Genomic DNA, 19,357 nt, shown 5'->3' on the forward strand with positions numbered 1-19,357 from the left:
CTATTCACGTTGTTGATCATCAGAGTACTTCCTGTTCTGACGAAATTGCCCGGTAAGAGTGCTGCACGCATTTTCTTTTCCTTCGACAAGAAAACTGGATTTTTAAACAGCTCAAACTAAACACCGCGGAATAACTTTTACTAGGTTGTAGGTGAGTTTAATTCACTAAGTGTGCGACTTTTTTGTATTTTCGTTTATTTGCCGTGAAAGCATTCTGGGTAAGGCGTGTAAGCCCAACTGCAACTTGGTTTTCATTTCTTTTGTCGACTGTAATCCAGTCTGTTTGCTAGCATTAGGCTAATATTCTGCGGTATAGACGCATTTAAGTGTCAGCACTATAAGGCCGGTGGACGTTTTTCTGGAAAATAATTAAAACATTTAAGTTTAAAAACTGCCTATATTTAAACTGCTATAAATAACTTGTTGGTCTATAATATGTGAAACATATATCAAATGTATCACTCATGAATGATATCAAGTCATCTTGAGCGACAAACAACATTCCTCTAACAAGGTAGAAGCCGCAATCAGTTTTTGGCAATGACTTTTATAAATCCTGTATTTTCGCAGTTAAAAAAAATTCTTGTTGACTTTAAAAATGCCTCTTTTAAGAGTAATCTGGCCAAGAGGACAGCTGAGATTGCAACAAATACAACAATAGTTCTGTAAACATATTTTAAGTGGACAAAAGGGACTTGATTGATTATAATGTAAGTACAATAACACAGTTATAATGATACTTGAGAAACGGGTATTTTTTTAAATTTTATATATAACTCCTTTGTAATACCTGTTCACCAAAGTCTTTTTAGCAACATACCTAACTATATTACACATAAAAAATACACGGAAACATTGGAAATCAGTTTTTGGCAGGCAATCAGTTTTTGGCACAACACCAGTGTTTCAGATTGACTGGTGATGGTCAAACAGATGTGTGGCAAACTTGCTTTTCAGGAGCCGCTACCGATAAACCAGCAAAAGCATCAAACTCTGGGAATGGGACATTTAATGTCATGCAGGCCGCTAATCTGAGCATGTCTAATGATTTAAATACTACTGCTTCAGTTTCCTACTCTCAGAATAAGACACCTGATCTTTCTCCATTTATTGTAAGCTGCACCAAAGCTGGGACAGGAACTTCAGGTCCGGCAGCTTTTGGCACCACTGAAACATCCCACATCAAAATTGCTCATCTGTAAGGCAATGTGCTCCATTTGCATCCTCTGCATAAATGCAGTGGCAGCACTGTATTAGGGGAAGACCTCAAGAACAACACTTTTGATTCTCAACCACCTTCCAAGAAGAGTGACACAATAACTTTGTTGGAAACGGTCCAGAGTGAAAGTAGCCAAATTGCTTCAAAGCCTAATAGCACAATAACTGACAGAAATGAGCTCATGTGACGGTCACCAAAGTGTTTCCAAGCCAAATGGAACAATAACTTTATCAGAGGTGAACCCAAATGACAGTCACCACAATACCTCCAGGCCCAATGGCACCATAACTTTGTCAGAAACAAGCTCGTGCAACATCCGCCCGAGGTCTTCAGACAAGCCCTCCACACCTGAAGTCAGTAATCTAACCACCAGCCCTAAAGACAACAATTCTGAAGTCGTCCCGATCTATCAAAGCATAATGTGACACAGATGCCAAGGACCATAGTGGCAAGGAGGTTGAATCCCATGATGACGCTTCTGGCAGTGGCAGCTGTGAGACTAAAGATCTTTCAGGTCTGCCTGTGGTGGGCGGGCTCTCCGATTCTTTAAACCGTCAAAGCTTTGGTACAGTGAACCTCAAAGCCAAGTGTTTCAATTTGGATGACACCCTGGATTTAAAGGCAGACTGTTTGATTACTTCAACACCAATGACTAAATGTACAATGTTCAACTTGAACACTAAGAAAGTTGAGGGCTTACACCTAGGAGCACAGAAGAAGCTGAGGATGCAGAACACATTGAGCGATCCACAGCTAAGGAAAAGCCTTATCTGCAGTAACTTCATTCAGCAACCTGACTTTAGATAAATTACTCTGACAACATAGTTTTTCTTTCAGATTGAATGCACCTGCTGTGGAGAGTGGTACCGCACAGTGTGTGTTGACTTTTCTTGTGCAGAGAGCGATTACAGATGTAATCTGGTTGTAGGCTATGGCAGTTGGCCACAGGTGGCAGCAGTGAGCTGTTCTCCATTTGAGACTGCTCCAGCTACTATGTGATACGTCAGTGGATCCAGCTACAAAATAGAGGTCATATGTAATTTGGGGAAATTAACTTATGAATATTCTTAACTTAGAAAGTTGACTTTTTAAAATGAACTCACCTAAAAACTCCAAAACACATGACACACCAACTGGCACACAAGAGTTACTCACTTTCACAAGGTCTACTTAATCACACTGACTCTATTGCTTACTAATTATTGTCTAACTGCTGTACATTTACTGTATGTCCTATCTCCTCACAAATGTTTGTTAAATTAACCAAACAGTTCTCGCTAGCTGTGCTAATCAGTTATCCCATCATTTCAAATGTTTTTCAGAGAAAACACTATGAGACTATGATAAGAGGATGTGATGTTGCAACACCAGTCAAGGATTAATGTGTAATGTTTGCTGGAGACATATTTCTTTGTTATGGAAAAAAAATATTAAAATCATTATGAACAATAGGAGTGCTAATTTAATTTTGGTACCATTTTATTTAGTTTAAAGGTTTATTTGCGAGATCCACAAGAACAAAATACAGTGAAAGTTACAATTATATTGTGCATAAAATTATAATTCAAACATGGTAATAGAGGCAGGTGCAGATGTGTCAGAAGTTGATCTGACTGTAGGCTATGGCACTTGGCCACAGGTGATGCTAGTTGGCTCGACTCCATTTGAGTGCACACAAAGGAAACTGCATGCTTTATTTGTGGGGCGAAAATGCTGAAATTGGAATAATAAAATGTACGAGGGGAACAACAATGAAGACATGATTCCCCAGATCATTGATTCTTGTCCTGTAAACAACATCTGCGTGGTGACGTTTATTTGCCGTTTTCGCAGTCGCCTCGTGAGAATATCGCCTCGTGCATGAGAATATCACCAGGTAAACTCAAGACAGTTAATGTTTTATTGTTGAAGAGTAAGAAGACTTTGTGTTTAAGGTAACCTCACAAATGTCAAGGACGAAATATTCAGTGTGTATTTGCTGGTTTGTTGGTAGTGGCTCCTGAAAAACAAGTTTGGCATACATCTGTTTGACAGTGAATATCTTTGTCAGCTGAATATGTGCTGGTATACCACACGTAGAATCTGGAGCTGCATCTCTGTAATACCACTCATTACTTTGTATTTCTCTACAGATTGACAGCATCCTTCAGCAATGTCTCGATTCTTTGCCAGGTCTGACAGTGAGTCAGAGGAGTCCTCATCTGACGATGAGATCACTGATAAAGCACCCGGAGCCACTTTCAAGCAGTAAGTGAAACTTGGAATAAATCTCATCACAAACTCATCACATACATTGTTCTTCCTGTAAAGATCTGACTTGTGCACTTGGTTTTCACAGGTCGCTGCTTCTTAGCGACGATGAGGAGGACACAAAAAGAGTGGTGCGCAGCGCCAAAGATAAAAGGTTGGTGTGGTATTTTTAAAAGGTCACAACTTTAAAGTCTATACAAAATTTTGCCCCTTTTTTCTTTCTTTTGACTAAATTTATTCTTGAATCTTAGGTTTGAAGAGTTGACGAACCTCATAAAGACTATCCGCAACGCTATGAAGATTCGAGACATGTCCAAGTGTCTGGAGGAGTTTGAGCAGCTTTGTCGAGCCTTCCTTAAAAGCAAGAATATAGTGGATAAAGAGGGTATTCCTCCCTTCTATATCCGCCTTCTGGCTGACTTGGAGGACTACTTGAACCAGGTTAGTAGCTTGGACAAAAAATTAAACTGCAATTTAATGATTTAATTGTCATTGTGTTTGTCCTAATCAAATACTTAACATTATTTTTACAGCTTTGGGAGGATAAAGAGGGGAAGAAGAAGATGAACAAGAACAATGCAAAAGCTCTCAGCACCCTGCGTCAGAAGATCCGCAAGTACAACAGAGACTTTGAGTCAGAAATAGCAGCATACAAGGAGGTAAAGTCAAAGACTAAATCTTCATGTTTATTTTCTATGCATTGTATGAATCTCTTGGGGGGGGGGGGTGTAAACTTAGGTCTCATCAGATCTGTTCTGTGGTCAAAAGACTGTCAATGTGCTGAGCAGCTTCCTTCTGGTGTTATTTAATCTGGTGTATTAGAATTTATACGAATTTCAGCCTTAAAAAAAGCAGTTATCAGAATGTCTTGTCTCTCTCTCCCTGCTAGAATCCACAGGAGTCTGCAGATGAGGAGGAGGAGGAGAAGGAGCCAGAGGACTCTGGTGAGCTGGTTGTTTATACAGGTTATGTGTAAAGGATTCAACCCGGAAAGCATAGGATTCAATAGGGGCATAGGTGAAATGTGTCTATGTGTAGTGCACGTGTCAAGTCTCATCATGAGTGATCAATCATTCTTGTACATCAACCTGTAGGCTGCCAGTGAAAATGGGCTTATTAAAAAGGACTGTTGAAGGTCCAGCTCCATGATATATTATACATTATACATATATTATACAGAATCTGAAGTTTAACTGCAAAAACTAAGCTGATTTTAAAAGTTTGTTCGGTTGAAACTTTTGACTGTTTTTAATCTACTCAGAAGAAACTCCAGCAGCAGATTAATCAGTTATAACTAATGAAGTTTAGAATGTTTTATGTAAATTATGAAGTTTACTTTGTACATTATTACTTAAAAACTCAGTTTAAGAGTTTTTTGCCCCCTTTCATTACTTCATTCTGTGCTTCAGTCAGTCACATTTTCACGTGCTGTACAAAGATTAGCTGCAAATGATGAGATGATCAATGTGTGTTGGTGCTGAGGGGAAAGGAGCCAGCATCGTCTGATTTGTCTTTTTGGTCCACAAGGCTCGTCCTCTGACAGTGAAGGAGAGGTGTCATCAAAGTCCTTCTTGAAGAAAAAGCCTGAGGCGCCTTCAGAAGCCACCGACCGTTCTCAGACTGCCAAGGAATCTGAGGTAAGAGGTCATTTAACTAAACTACAGCAAAAGATCTGGTGGGAAAGACAAAATACTTGCACAGTTTATTTGAGAGGATGCCTGAGCTAAGATTTTGAGTTTTTCCCTTCTCTCAAAAGGATAAGTCCTCTTCTTCTGATGAAGATGATGATGATGATGATGATGATGATGGAGACTGGAGCCCAAGCGACTCAGACAGCAGGAGTGAAACCTCTGATAAGGAAGAAGAAAATGCCTTAAAGAGGAAGCGTCTTGTGACCTTCCTCAAAGTTAAAAGGTCTAAATACTTTGAATATCTGTTCAGACACTTTTTTAGATTTTAAGTCAAATTTTACCGCAGAGAGAGTCATGTAGAGTGAATGTGTTGTTACCAAACACTGCGTCTGTCCTCAGGTCCCAGGACACTGAAAAGCCTGGAGTCAGGAAGGAGGAGAGGAAGAAGAAGCCCAAACAGAAAGAACAAATTGAGGAGGAGGCTGAGGAGGAAGGAGGCTGGGAGAAGGTTAACAGAGGAGTACCTCTGGTTAAGGTAAAGAACAGATGGTAACATAAAACTGTTTGGACTTGATGCCGGCCGGACAGAAGAATAGATGCACTGGTGCTGTTTCTTATTTTAGTTTAGCTTGTTTGTGTTTCAGTGCCGACGTGTTCATTTATAGTAATGACAGTGATAAAATCAACATGCAATTGTCTGGCTAATTTAACAAAATCAATGACTGTAAAAAGAAAAACTTGCCTCTAAGAGTTTATTCAACACGTTGTTTGTATTTTTAATTTTAAGTTTGTTTGTTTTTTCCCCCATTGCGACCATTCAGGAGAAACCCAAAATGTTTGCTAAAGGCACCGAGATCAACACAGCGGTGGTGGTGAAGAAGCTGAATGAGATCCTGCAAGCAAGAGGCAAAAAGGGAACAGACAGGTACGACTGCATTTATCACTAAAGCTTAAAAATATATATTTAAAAAAAGTTACGTATTCACACGACTGTTGATATCCAGTCAATGTAAAACCAGGTGTGTCATGTGGAAGTATGTCCAGTATATGAATTTCAGAGAAATTCTTCTCCTGAACAAATCCTGACTCCTTTTTTTCTTTTTTCTCCTCCCTCACTGACAGGGCGGCTCAAATTGAGCTATTTCATGCTCTGGCAGCCATCGCTGCAGAGAATAACTTGGGCCAAGGTATCCTGGTCAAGATCAAGTTCAACATTATTGCCTCCTTGTACGACTACAACCCCAACCTGGCAGCCTTCATGAAAGTGAGTGACACTGCTTTTAATTCTTACAGTATCAACAAAACCAAAAGGGTTCCTGTGATTTACTGTAGTGTTTCATGTTACATGAAATATCTTAAAATTGCAAGTCATCACAAAAATTATTTGTGCTGTTTAACATTTTGGATTGAAAAGAATGAGTTCCTGAGTTATGGTTCTTCTGGCTTGTCTCCTTTTTTAGCCTGACATGTGGAAAAAGTGTCTGGATTGTATAGATGAGCTGCTGGACATTCTCTTTGAGCACAACAACATCTTCATTGGAGAGAACATCGCAGAGGACAGCGAGAATCTGGCCGTCTCCGATCAGGTGATCCCACTCATCCACCCCAAGCAATCTGTGGACTTAAAGAAAGAAAGCAGTTTAGACTAATAAAACACTCACATAGCTGTTGAACTGTCTGCATTTGTATCAACTGTCTTGTGAACTATGGGCTGGTATTCATTTCTTTGTGTGTATTTGTTAGCCTTTCAGGGTGCGCGGATGCATCTTAACCCTGGTAGAAAGGATGGATGAAGAATTTACAAAGATCATGCAGAACACTGATCCCCACTCTCAGGGTGAGTGGTGCCAAAACCTGAGTGACGATTATTAACTGCTGTGAGGGTGAATGTGTTAGGACTGTAAATGTGGATTAACGGGTTGCAATCTAAAATGTGGGATTTACATCACCCTTGAAATTTGTATTGCTGTATTTGCTGCTCACATGGATGTATTTTGCTTATTCTTTCCTCTCTTTTTTTTTTAAATCTTCCTTCAGAATACGTTGACAATCTCAAAGATGAGGGCAGGGTTTGTGGCATCGTTGACCGGCTGCTCACCTACATGGAGAACAAAGGCTCCACAGAAGAAATTTGCCGTGTCTACCTGCGCAGAATCATGCACACCTACTACAAGTTTGACTACAAAGCTCACAGACGCAGCCTGGGCCTGCAGGGAGAGACCAAGGTGAGAGACGGCACTGTGCAGAATCAGAACTTTCTTTTCTTGACAAACATCTGCATCATGATGCTATTTTTATGATGTTTAATGAAATGTTATGCATAAGGTGTAAAATGGTGTGCTGAAGTGTTTTTCTGTTGTGTAGTCCGAGCAGGACCAGGAGGAGAACAAGGAGGAGAACAAGGAGGAGAACAAGGAGGAGAGCGAGGGAGAGGACAGCGCTGTGATCATGGACCGCCTCTGCAAGTTCATCTACGCCAAGGATCGCACCGACCGTATCCGTACCTGTGCTATCCTCTGCCACATATATCACCATGCTCTGCACTCACGCTGGTACCAGGCACGTGACCTGATGCTGATGAGTCACCTGCAGGACAACATCCAACACGCTGACCCACCTGTACAGGTAGGCACTCGTAATCATTATTTCTTCATATCATCGTCATCATCATAGTTTATTTATATAGCACTTTAAAAACACACAAGGCTGACCAAAGTGCTGAACAATAGAAATATAAGAGATACAATAAGAATAATAAATACGATAAAATAATAAACATAGCAAAAACAATAAGTATAAGTAAATACAAGTCAGTTAACCACTGAGTCAAAAGCCAGCGAATAAAAATGCATTTTTAATCTGGATTTAAAAACCAGCACTGATGTTGATTATTAATATAATAATAATAATATAATATAATAATAATCTTTGAGGAAGATTATTCCAACGCTTTGGAGCCACGATAGAGACGCTCGGTCTCCTCTCAGTTTCAGCCGTGATTTGGGGACTTGGAGTAACGGCTGCTCAGCTGACCGGAGCGAACGAGTGGGGACATAGGGCTTCAGCAAATGAGACATATGCAGGTGCCAGACCATTTAAGGATTTAAAAACCAATAAAAGAAATTTAAAATGAATCCTAAATTCAATTGGAAGCCAGTGAAGGGAACCCCAAACCAGAGTAATGTGCTCAAATTTCCTTCTACCAGATAAAACCATGCCGCAGCATTCTGTACTACCTGCAGGCGTGTCAGAGTGCCCAGTCCAACCCCTATTATTAGGTTATAAACGCATGGATAACAGTCTCCAAGTCACGCCTTGAAAGAAAAGGTTTAACCTTCGACAGACCCCTGAGTTGATAGAATGATGATTTCACCACCCCATTCCCGTGGCCATCAAAAGTAAGTGCAGAGTCGATTTTTAACCCACGATTGGTAATCGAGCTCTTCAGGTGAGGGGTCAGAGCAGCAAGGTCAACATCAGGGATATCAGAGGAACGATTCGGGCCAAACAGAATTGCTTCCGTTTTACGTTCATTAAAATTTAAAAAAGTTTAGAGCCATCCATGACTTAAAATCGCTAAGGCAATCAAGCAGGAGTCTAATTGTGGAGCTATCAGAACGACTGAAAGAAAAATAAAGCTGGCAATCATCAGCATATAGATGAAATGAGACTTTGTGTTTACGAAAGATTGCACCCAGTGCCAGGAGATACAACGAAAACGGTAATGGCCCAAGAATAGATCCCTGTGGTACACCCCATGGCAGAGGGGCCACAGAGGACGATGATGAACCCAACTTAACACAGAAGCTCCTGTTTGAGAAATATGATTTTATCCACAGGAGTGCCAAGACAGAAATGCCCACACAATGCTGTAATCGAGAGATCAGCAGGTCGTGATCCACTGTGTCGAATGCAGCAGTCATATCTAGAAGTATAAGCACTACGTGTTTACCGCAGTCCGTCGCTACCAGAATATCGTTCATAACCTTTATGAGAGCTGTCTCTGTGTTATGAAACGGCTTAAAGCCGGACTGAAAAACTTCAAACATTTGAGAGTTATTTAGATAATATGAACGTGTTCTGACTCTAACTATTAGTTGTATATACAGATCGCCTGTTTTAACCGTTTTCCCCTCCTCCTACCAGATCCTGTACAACAGAACAATGGTCCAACTTGGCATTTGTGCATTTAGGCAGGGCATGATTAAAGATGCCCACAATGCACTGCTGGACATTCAGTCCTCTGGCCGTGCCAAGGAGCTGCTGGGTCAAGGTCTGCTCATGAGGAACATGCAGGAGAGGAATGCAGAGCAGGAGAAGATTGAAAAGCGAAGACAAGTAAGTGCTGTCTGACCAGAGCAGTTAACTCTAACTAACATGTTGGTTTCTCTGTCAGTGTTGACCTGCTTGTAACCTGGATTTACTCTGTGAGTGAGTGAATTTTTGGGCCCCTTTCTCACAGCTGCAGGACAGATTTCCAGAAGATTTCATACAATTGTTCATGTGCACTTGGTGACTAGTTACTTTTTTGTTTTTTCCCTAAATGGGCCTTGACCTCACATTAATGTGCCAACTATTCCATGGTGTGTCCACAATAGTGTGAAATCAAGGCTGTAATGAAACGACAAATGTTTGGGTCTTTATTTTTAAAACACTGATGTGTCAGACATCCATTAGATGATACACACATGCATCGTGACGTTTATCCTCCCTAATAGGTGCCGTTCCACATGCACATCAACCTGGAGCTGCTGGAGTGTGTGTACCTGGTGTCAGCCATGCTGCTGGAAATACCCTACATGGCCGCCCATGAGTTTGATGCCCGCCGCCGGATGATCAGCAAGCAGTTCCACCACCAGCTCAGGGTCGGGGAGAGACAGCCCCTGCTAGGTACGAAACGCATCACGAGAGCTCGTTGTAGCAGGAAGTTTCATCCACAGAGGATAACCACAGCTTTATTTGTCCTCCAGGACCCCCAGAGAGCATGAGGGAGCACGTGGTGGCAGCCAGCAAAGCCATGAAGATGGGAGACTGGCGTACCTGCCACTCTTTCATCATCAATGAGAAGATGAACAGTAAGGTTTGGGACCTGTTCCCTGAGATCCAGAAAGTACGCGAGATGCTCGTCAGGTTAGCATACACTGCCCCTGTTCATCACTTGGTTCATTCACCAGTGTGATAATCCCACTTAGACGTCCTTATGTTTTGTTTTTTTAATAGGAAAATCCAAGAAGAGTCACTGAGGACCTATCTGTTCACCTACAGCAGTGTATACGACTCCATCAGGTGAGCACAGATGTATTAGTTTCATCAGTCTTTACTAAACCACAGATTTCTGTAGACCACTGCAGCTTCCCCACAGACCAAAGATGATCGGTCACTGTTCTGCCAAACCTTAATTTTACTACGCTTGTCTGTCCTTCAGCATGGCTACGCTGTCTGAGATGTTTGAATTGGAGATGCCCACAGTCCACAGCATAATCAGCAAGATGATCATCAACGAGGAGCTGATGGTAGGACTCGACGTTTCTGTTCTGTGGACTGAAAATATAGACACAGCAGTCTCATGGGGGCTTTTATATTTGAGAGTGTTTATATTTGTGATTACTTTTTATATGCCTTTAATTTGGATCCCCCCATTTTTCTCTTCCCAACAGGCGTCACTCGACCAGCCCACACAGACGGTGATGATGCACCGCACTGAGCCAACGTCTCTGCAGAACATGGCTCTGAAGCTGGCAGAGAAACTGGGCAACTTGGTGGAGAACAACGAGCGCGTATCTGACCTGAAACAGGGCATCTATGGCGGTTACTTCAACAGGGGTAAGTTCATCATGTTCTCACAGTACTTAGGGATCGTTAAATCTGGAACTTATTTCTAACCTTTCTGAACCATTTATTTTCCAACTTTTGCTATTAGATGATAATTAGCTTTCATTTGTCATACAGATCAGAAAGGTGGCTACCAACAGAAGCAATCCTACCAGAGAGGTATGTTAAATTTCACTGAGGTCGTTTCCTGTTTTATGTCAATGAGGTAGATGTGGGTTGGGTTCTCTTTTCAGCAGTAGATGCTATTTTAAATTCATCCATCAGTATTACACCTTTGTGGTTTGTTTTTTTCTTCTTTTCTTGTAGTTTAGTGAATTTGTGTGAACACTAATGAGATGATTGTTGTCTTTGTACAACCGCAGATGGGAAATCTTACCAGCAGAAGCAGTCGGGTTACCAGAGAGGCGGTTACAGGAATCAAAATCAAGGAAATTACTGAGCTTGAAGTTTGTGGATTTCAGTTTTTACAGCAGAGCTGGTCTTCATTCCAAGACAACATCAGTACCTCATTTTGTGAGTTTGGCTCTTGGCCGTGCTCCCTCAATGAAACTGTTTTGCTGCTGTTTCTATGTCAGTTAGCATTGCTTTGTGTCAGCAACAGCAGAATGTGATATTACATTTCTGTCAATTTCTTGGAATAAATCTGGAGTTTTATTATTTTAACAGATTAATAAATAAATATTAAACAGTGTTGTGTTTTGTTTGATTTTTGTTTGGGGTTTTTTTTGCAGTGATAATATAAATTCAGTACATGTATGGAAAACTAAAAGCATATCATTAAAATCAGTCTCAGTCCACCTGCTTTAAGATGCTTATCAGTGGATTGAGGGTGAATTAAAAAGTGGTACATCTTTTGTTGCCTACATATAAGTCATTGCATTTTGTACAATGCTTTGGACAAGTACAATACTTTAATTCACAAGAAAAGACATGCAGTCTGTCTGCTAACTAAAGCTACAGAGGCTCTATAAAGAGGACTGTGTGTGTGTGTGTGTGTGTGTGAAATTATATTTATTATATAAAAACCGGAAAAAAAGCATTTCGATTATGCTTTAAACAAAAATCTTGCAAAAGCAGCTTAGTCTGTAGAGAAGTTTGGATCTGTTGCTTAAGTCTAGTTTTATAAATCCTCACCTGTAGGTTACAGAAAATTCTGAGCATCATGTTTTCCTTTTTTGTGAAATTTGATAAGCATTTCACACATTAAAGTATATGAAAGCAATCTTTTGATTTTCTGTACATCAAATACCACCTCGATTACGTTGCTGTCTCAGCGTGTCACAGCTCGTCTCACTGACTCCTCGTTGTGAGTGGCCACTATGAACCTGTACCGCTCAGGTTCCTGCGACATGACATCCAGCATCACATCAAGGCATCCGTTATAACTGTTCAAGCAGACGTGAAATGTATCAAGAGTCGAATCAAGATCAAAAATGATTGGCGATTGTTATACTCCGGAGGTTTTCGTTCTGTCTTACCAGCCTGTCATTGGTGTCCTCCCAGCTCTGATGGATGGGGTCCTGGTGACCCTCTTTCATCGCTAGTTTTCTCTCTTTGTCCATGTAGGCTCCTCTCACCAGCTTGACACCCAAACAGAAACACTCATTCTTGGATAGAGACAGCGCGTCTAAGAGGAGAGACCTGGAGTCCTGATAACCACAGAATTTAACCACAGACACAAAGAATTATAATTAAAACCATTAACTGCCAGTGAAAGTAACAAAGTGTCTGATATTTGATGATAAAATGAGAAGAGAAATAGAGATAGTTGCCTTCAGGTAACATTGATATGTGTTCCAGATCCAGAGACCATCTTTGTTAAAAAGAATCACTTTTTATTTAAAAATAAAAAATTGCATCTACACTCATTAAATTTGCTTCATGTAGTCAAAGTTGGCTTATTGTGCTTCTCTCCGTTTTCTCCATAAATATTCAATTACAGTTGTGCCTGTTTTTAAAATAATGTAATCCCTAACTATGTTTTCTATACTTCTATACAAACTGACATCACTTTGGTATGGTCTCCCTTTTATAATCACCTCAGGCACAGTCAGAGCTACAGTTTTGACCCTGACTGAGGAGATTGAGTTTACAAACGCCAAAAAAAAATATTTTTTGCATTATAAAAATAGTTGTTTTTCTTTTTCAATCACCCATCTTAGCAGTAGGATATACATGAAAAGAGAAACAAATTAAGTTTGAGTGAAAATGTAAATTTTTTGCACTCTGGTCAACTGACTCAGTGACTCAAATGACTCATTCAAACTCTATTCAGTAAGAAGAATCGAATTTACCATCACTAACCGAGACAGCGGTGACGTAAATCTGAAGGCTAGACTATCCAATTTCACAGCCTCGCACTTCCGGCCTTCGAAGGACCCGGCCCAGGTAGACCGTGAAGGCCGGGTCCTCCTTTTGCGTGATGACGTCAGCACACTTCCTGTCCTCACGCGAGTAACAGTTGTGCCGCACGCCTTTTCTGTGCCTGCTCATACAGCAAAACTGGATTTTAAAACAGCTTAAACGAAACATCACTTTCACCCGGTCGTAGGTGAGTTTGGCTCAGTAAGATTTAAGATAAGAGTGTGTGACTAAGCGATGCTTATTTACCGGCTGCACAAACGAGGAGACCCCATGCTTTCTTGTTAGGGTGTTAGCTTAGCAACAACCCCGCGGCACGTTTGTGTTCCGTTATCTGATATGATACAGTTAACTTGTACCCTTGTTAGCTGCTGTTATTTGGCGTAAAGCATTTTGGGCACGGCGTGTAACCTATACTGCAATTTGGTTTTCATTTGCTTTGTTCACTCTAATCCAGTCTGTTTAGCCTGTATGCTGGCATTAGCCAAATAGTCTGCGGTATAGACGCATGTAAGCGTCAGCACTAAGGCCGGTGGACGTTTTTTTTTTTTTTTTTTTTTCTGGAAAATAATTAAAACATCATACACACTACAGTTGCAAAAGAAAAGAGAAACATTGGAGACTGAAGAAGTCAGTTGGATGAGTGATGAAACGTTTCTCCCATCGAAAACGCTACGTCCAGATGAGCAGAATCAACTTTTGGAGAAACGCCGGTTCCTTGTTTGCCGGTTGCTGCATCAATAACTATCTAATACTGGCCAACCAGATAGCAGCTGGGGTGAAATTAAAGGCTTTAGCACTGTTATAGGCCATCACGTTAGCAACTTTTAGTGGAACCTACAGTATTATTTGTCCCAGGTTTATTATTATTATTATTATTATTATCATCATCATCATCATCATTACCATTTTATTCTTGGCGGGTGTTTAACGCCGTCCAAGTAATAAAACACCCTCTATATCAGGGGTGTCAAGCTCAACTACACAGTGGGCCAAAATTCAAAACTGGAACAAAGTCGCGGGCTAACATTAATATTTATTGGGGGAAAAAAAAATCTTACTCCAGATATAAGAATGAATCTTTTCTTATGGACTCAGACAAGTTTTTCTGAAAAACTGAATATGGAACAAGCAAAGCTTAATACTAAACAATATATATATTAGCTGTATAATACCAGTAAGCCAGCTCTAGTAGTAATTTGGTATGGCTTCGTGGGCCAAATGTAATTAGGCTGCGGGCCAGAGTTTGACACCTATGCTCTATATGGAGCCAGAAATTTTTATTTATGTGTTTGAGTATATTGAATGGATTTACCATTTTCAAATGTGGAGTTGCATAGTAGACCAGTGTTTCCCAACTGGTGTGCCGTGGAAGATCGTCTGGTTCCACCTGATTAGTACCTGGGTCAACACACCTGAATCAAATGATTAGTCCATTAATAGGGCTCTGGAGAATTTAAAGACATGTTGAGGAGGTAATTTAGCTATTTAAATCAGCTGTGTTGGATCAATGACACATCTAAAACCTGCAGGACATCGGCCCTATGTTTTAAAAGAAAAAGTAGTCAGTCTGACCTGGGTCTTGGAGAAAATCCCAACCCGGATGAAGGCCCTAGCATGAGTAGTGGTAGAAGAAAGCAAAAAAATGTATACTGGGGACTAGGGCTGTTTGATTCAATGATATATATCGGATGACGATATAAAAACTTCTATCGTTTCATTTTACGCTATCGTTTGTTTCGTGGTGTCGCAAAATGAACTGTTTACGGCAATATTTTTTTCATCGTTTTGATGGTCACTGTAGTGGCTATATTAATTTATTAAAGTTCTATCTTTCTCATATATTTAATATAACCATACTATGGATGGACAAGCGCCTGTTTTTATGCCTTGTCGTTAGCAACAACGACGGTAAAACCATTGCGTCTGCTGGTTTAGTTCCACATAAACCTTTCACAATAAAGCTAAAGATCCATTTGAGACTTTTGAAAATAAACTGAATCACGTGAAAAGGTTTGGAGAGCATTTATGGATGAGAAGCCAAAAAGAGCAGTTCAGGTGCTAAAGAATAAACCTTAGAGTTAAACATTAGAATAGGCTTTTATCCGCAGAACGCTGTGTAATAAATACTCACAAAGAAAACAGCGGCCGTTACAACTTATGTCTAAAAATGTATAGTTTCATGCATTAGTTAAAACACTCCCCTCCAGGTACACGACGCCCAGCTAGAAACACTTCACATGAGTCGAGCTGCCCGAGATTCACAGAATTTACGGAAAATGTTAAGTTTTTGTGATTTATATAATTATCGGGACGTCTTATATTGGGATAAGAGATTTTGGTCATATCACACAGGGGACAAACACTATACCTGGCGCGTGGGGGAAAATTACCAATGTGCTTTTTGTGACACTTTTGTGTGGTACCGTGTGATTTTCTTTTTTCTAATGTGAAATATGTGCCAAGGTTGGGAAACCCTGTAGCAGATTATGTGTGGTTCAAGTTTAATGAACAAAAGATCCCTGATCACTAATAAGAATGGACACAAATCCCTTTCAGGATGCATAAGGAAGGGAATACAGTCTTTTTCTTCTTTCTTTTTTTAATCTCCCAAACTACAGTGTGGTGACCCCCTTTGTGATTAAGGGACTTAAAGCATCAGCTTCTTCTTTTTTTCTTTTTTTTTTAAAATAGATGCACATAGAGCAGGGTGATATGGCCAAAAATTTATATCACGATATATATTTGAAAATTTGCGATAACGACATAACTGACTGTATAATTTCTGGGAGACAAAATACAACTCCACAACTTTACTAGCGCAAAAAAAACCCCATCCATTTATTTTCACTTAAACAAGCAGCTGTTTTTTTATGTGCATTAAAGCTATATACAAATTTAACAGTGCAAATGCAAATTCCTTGCTGAAAGTTTAACCAAAAGGCATTTCCAGTAGAAATGGGCTGACATATCCTGAGCATAACCATGTATAATAACCACTGAAGTTAAAAAGAGGTGCTTTGCAACATTATACTGCAGTGTGCCAAATAAAAAAGTAAAATATGTATTTTTCAGACTATAAGGTGCACAGGATTATAAGGCACATTAAAGCGAAACAAAGCAGTCAGATAAATCAAACTTTATTAAACTCATTCTTCTTGCTTCCTCCACTTCTGTACCATTGATTCATTAATGCTGTATTCTATCACAGCTACTCTATTCCCATGTTGCTGCAGTATATTAATGACTAACCTCGTATTGTGGATGGATTATCTCAGTTGTTCTCCTGACTGAAGTTTGGTCCGTTTACAGCATCCTGCCATTCGATAGCAGATGTCTCTAACCATCAGGAACCTTCACGTTAACTTTTATCGAGTGGAAAAGTGTTAGAGTTCATCCTCCAGCTTCACTGTTTATGTTATGCTAACATAGCATAGCATACTGCCTAGCCCAACTTCAGTAACCCTACAAACGTCACTGCTGTTTAGTTTCCTGTCTTCGTTTATGTTGGAAGTGATAGCAGAGCTGTACGTTTGAATTTTTTCAGAAATCTCTCAGTCAGAACATGCAATATCATGCTTAGGTAACTAGCAAAACTAGCGAGCTAACTTCCCATAACTTACTGCTAACTTCTAACTCCGTTAAATGTAATAAATTCTGTTTTCATGGATGCCTGGAAGTTAAACTTCATAATTACACCTGGTAAAGCAGCAATGCTGATCGTTTTATTAAAGTTGAAAGAATTTAGACAGTTTTTAACTCTCAGTGATGCTGGACCTGAAGTCCACAGAGTTTAGGACCCAGATTACTCCCAGATTTACGAGCACCTTAGTCTGACAAATACGGGAATAACAACGGCCCACTTGCATGTTCTACAAAAAAAAATGTTCTTTGTGTGTATCTGTCAGACAAACACCAAACCAGTTCCACATCACTGAAGCTGCACCATTTTCACAAACCAATTCTGGTTCATCCGTTTCACCCAACAATCCACTTTCCCCCTAATCATTCTCTGTTGCCGCCGTGCTTTTTTGGCCATGTCTGTATGAAAACAAAGGCACTGCGCATGCGCGTTTTACCCATATTCTATTGTGATATTTCATTTTCTTATCGTTGCCTAACATTGTACCGGTATTATCGTGAACGGTATAATATGGCCCAGCCCTAGATGCACAGTGATTATCTTTGTCAGCTGAATGTGTGCTGATAGAACATATGTAGACTCTGGAGCTGCATCTTTGTAATACCACTCATTACTTTCTGTACAGATTGGCAGCATCCTTCAGCAATGTCTCGATTTTTTGCCACTGGGTCTGACAGTGAGTCAGAGGAGTCCTCATCTGCCGATGAGATCACCCCTAAGGCACCCGGAGCCACTTTCAAGCAGTAAGTGAAACTTGGAATAAATCTCATCACAAACTCATCACATACATTGTTCTTCCTGTAAAGATCTGACTTGTGCACTTGGTTTTCACAGGTCGCTGCTTCTTAGCGACGATGAGGAGGACACAAAAAGAGTGGTGCGCAGCGCCAAAGATAAAAGGTTGGTGTGGTATTTTTAAAAGGTCACAACTTTAAAGTCTATACAAAATTTTGCCCCTTTTTTCTTTCTTTTGACTAAATTTATTCTTGAATCTTAGGTTTGAAGAGTTGACGAACCTCATAAAGACTATCCGCAACGCTATGAAGATTCGAGACATGTCCAAGTGTCTGGAGGAGTTTGAGCAGCTTTGTCGAGCCTTCCTTAAAAGCAAGAATATAGTGGATAAAGAGGGTGTTCCTCCCTTCTATATCCGCCTTCTGGCTGACTTGGAGGACTACTTGAACCAGGTTAGTAGCTTGGACAAAAAATTAAACTGCAATTTAATGATTTAATTGTCATTGTATTTGTCCTAATCAAATACTTAACATTATTTTTACAGCTTTGGGAGGATAAAGAGGGGAAGAAGAAGATGAACAAGAACAATGCAAAAGCTCTCAGCACCCTGCGTCAGAAGATCCGCAAGTACAACAGAGACTTTGAGTCAGAAATAGCAGCATACAAGGAGGTAAAGTCAAAGACTAAATCTTCATGTTTATTTTCTATGCATTGTATGAATCTCTGGGGGGGTGTAAACTTAGGTCTCATCAGATCTGTTCTGTGGTCAAAAGACTGTCAATGTGCTGAGCAGCTTCCTTCTGGTGTTATTTAATCTGGTGTATTAGAATTTATACGAATTTCAGCCTTAAAAAAAGCAGTTATCAGAATGTCTTGTCTCTCTCTCCCTGCTAGAATCCACAGGAGTCTGCAGATGAGGAGGAGGAGGAGAAGGAGCCAGAGGACTCTGGTGAGCTGGTTGTTTATACAGGTTATGTGTAAAGGATTCAACCCGGAAAGCATAGGATTCAATAGGGGCATAGGTGAAATGTGTCTATGTGTAGTGCACGTGTCAAGTCTCATCATGAGTGATCAATCATTCTTGTACATCAACCTGTAGGCTGCCAGTGAAAATGGGCTTATTAAAAAGGACTGTTGAAGGTCCAGCTCCATGATATATTATACATTATACATATATTATACAGAATCTGAAGTTTAACTGCAAAAACTAAGCTGATTTTAAAAGTTTGTTCGGTTGAAACTTTTGACTGTTTTTAATCTACTCAGAAGAAACTCCAGCAGCAGATTAATCAGTTATAACTAATGAAGTTTAGAATGTTTTACATAAATTATGAAGTTTACTTTGTACATTATTACTTAAAAACTCAGTTTAAGAGTTTTTTGCCCCCTTTCATTACTTCATTCTGTGCTTCAGTCAGTCACATTTTCACGTGCTGTACAAAGATTAGCTGCAAATGATGAGATGATCAATGTGTGTTGGTGCTGAGGGGAAAGGAGCCAGCATCGTCTGATTTGTCTTTTTGGTCCACAAGGCTCGTCCTCTGACAGTGAAGGAGAGGTGTCATCAAAGTCCTTCTTGAAGAAAAAGCCTGAGGCGCCTTCAGAAGCCACCAAGTTTCTAAAGTCTGCCAAGGGATCTGGGGTAAGAGGTCATTTAACTAAACTACAGCAAGAAAAGCGGAAGAT

The 19,357-nt window shown here is 40.2% G+C and overlaps 2 protein-coding genes and 1 long non-coding RNA gene across 6 annotated transcripts in view; 2 read left to right on the forward strand and 1 right to left on the reverse strand.

The window, feature by feature from the left end:
• On the forward strand, positions 1-11,623 carry LOC101463631 (eukaryotic translation initiation factor 3 subunit C). Of its 2 annotated transcripts, none has more exons than XM_014413681.4 (23): positions 1-151; positions 3,352-3,466; positions 3,558-3,623; positions 3,721-3,910; positions 4,003-4,128; positions 4,359-4,413; positions 4,997-5,106; positions 5,226-5,383; positions 5,500-5,635; positions 5,922-6,025; positions 6,223-6,364; positions 6,561-6,686; positions 6,844-6,937; positions 7,138-7,325; positions 7,465-7,725; positions 9,247-9,438; positions 9,819-9,990; positions 10,071-10,230; positions 10,321-10,386; positions 10,526-10,613; positions 10,758-10,923; positions 11,050-11,091; positions 11,295-11,623. In XM_014413681.4, the coding sequence occupies exons 2-23, from the start codon at positions 3,372-3,374 to the stop codon at positions 11,369-11,371; spliced, it is 2,814 nt and encodes a 937-aa protein (XP_014269167.1). In that variant the 5' UTR covers positions 1-151; positions 3,352-3,371; the 3' UTR covers positions 11,372-11,623. The 2 variants fall into 2 exon arrangements, with proteins under 2 accessions (XP_014269167.1, XP_014269166.1); XM_014413680.3 differs by having other exon boundaries at positions 14-52.
• Positions 6,609-14,735, reverse strand: LOC106676664 (uncharacterized). Of its 3 annotated transcripts, none has more exons than XR_013099863.1 (4): positions 14,609-14,735; positions 12,411-12,581; positions 12,185-12,317; positions 6,609-6,714 (listed from the first exon to the last, which is right to left on the reverse strand). It is a non-coding gene; the product is annotated as an uncharacterized LOC106676664 (long non-coding RNA). The 3 variants fall into 3 exon arrangements; XR_013099862.1 differs by lacking the exon at positions 6,609-6,714 and adding an exon at positions 10,509-10,634; XR_001342389.3 differs by lacking the exon at positions 6,609-6,714 and having other exon boundaries at positions 11,814-12,317.
• The window catches only part of LOC101478869 (eukaryotic translation initiation factor 3 subunit C), a 16,338-nt gene continuing 10,300 nt past the window's right edge, over positions 13,320-19,357 (forward strand). Inside the window, exons 1-7 of the mRNA XM_024803431.2 lie at positions 13,320-13,483; positions 17,562-17,679; positions 17,771-17,836; positions 17,934-18,123; positions 18,216-18,341; positions 18,566-18,620; positions 19,204-19,313. Of these exons, the coding sequence (XP_024659199.1) occupies positions 17,582-17,679; positions 17,771-17,836; positions 17,934-18,123; positions 18,216-18,341; positions 18,566-18,620; positions 19,204-19,313 (645 nt within the window). The 5' untranslated portion in view covers positions 13,320-13,483; positions 17,562-17,581. The remainder of the gene's footprint in view (positions 13,484-17,561; positions 17,680-17,770; positions 17,837-17,933; positions 18,124-18,215; positions 18,342-18,565; positions 18,621-19,203; positions 19,314-19,357) is intronic.

Source organism: Maylandia zebra, linkage group LG8, assembly GCF_041146795.1.
Source record: "Maylandia zebra isolate NMK-2024a linkage group LG8, Mzebra_GT3a, whole genome shotgun sequence".
Taxonomy (NCBI): domain Eukaryota; kingdom Metazoa; phylum Chordata; class Actinopteri; order Cichliformes; family Cichlidae; genus Maylandia; species Maylandia zebra.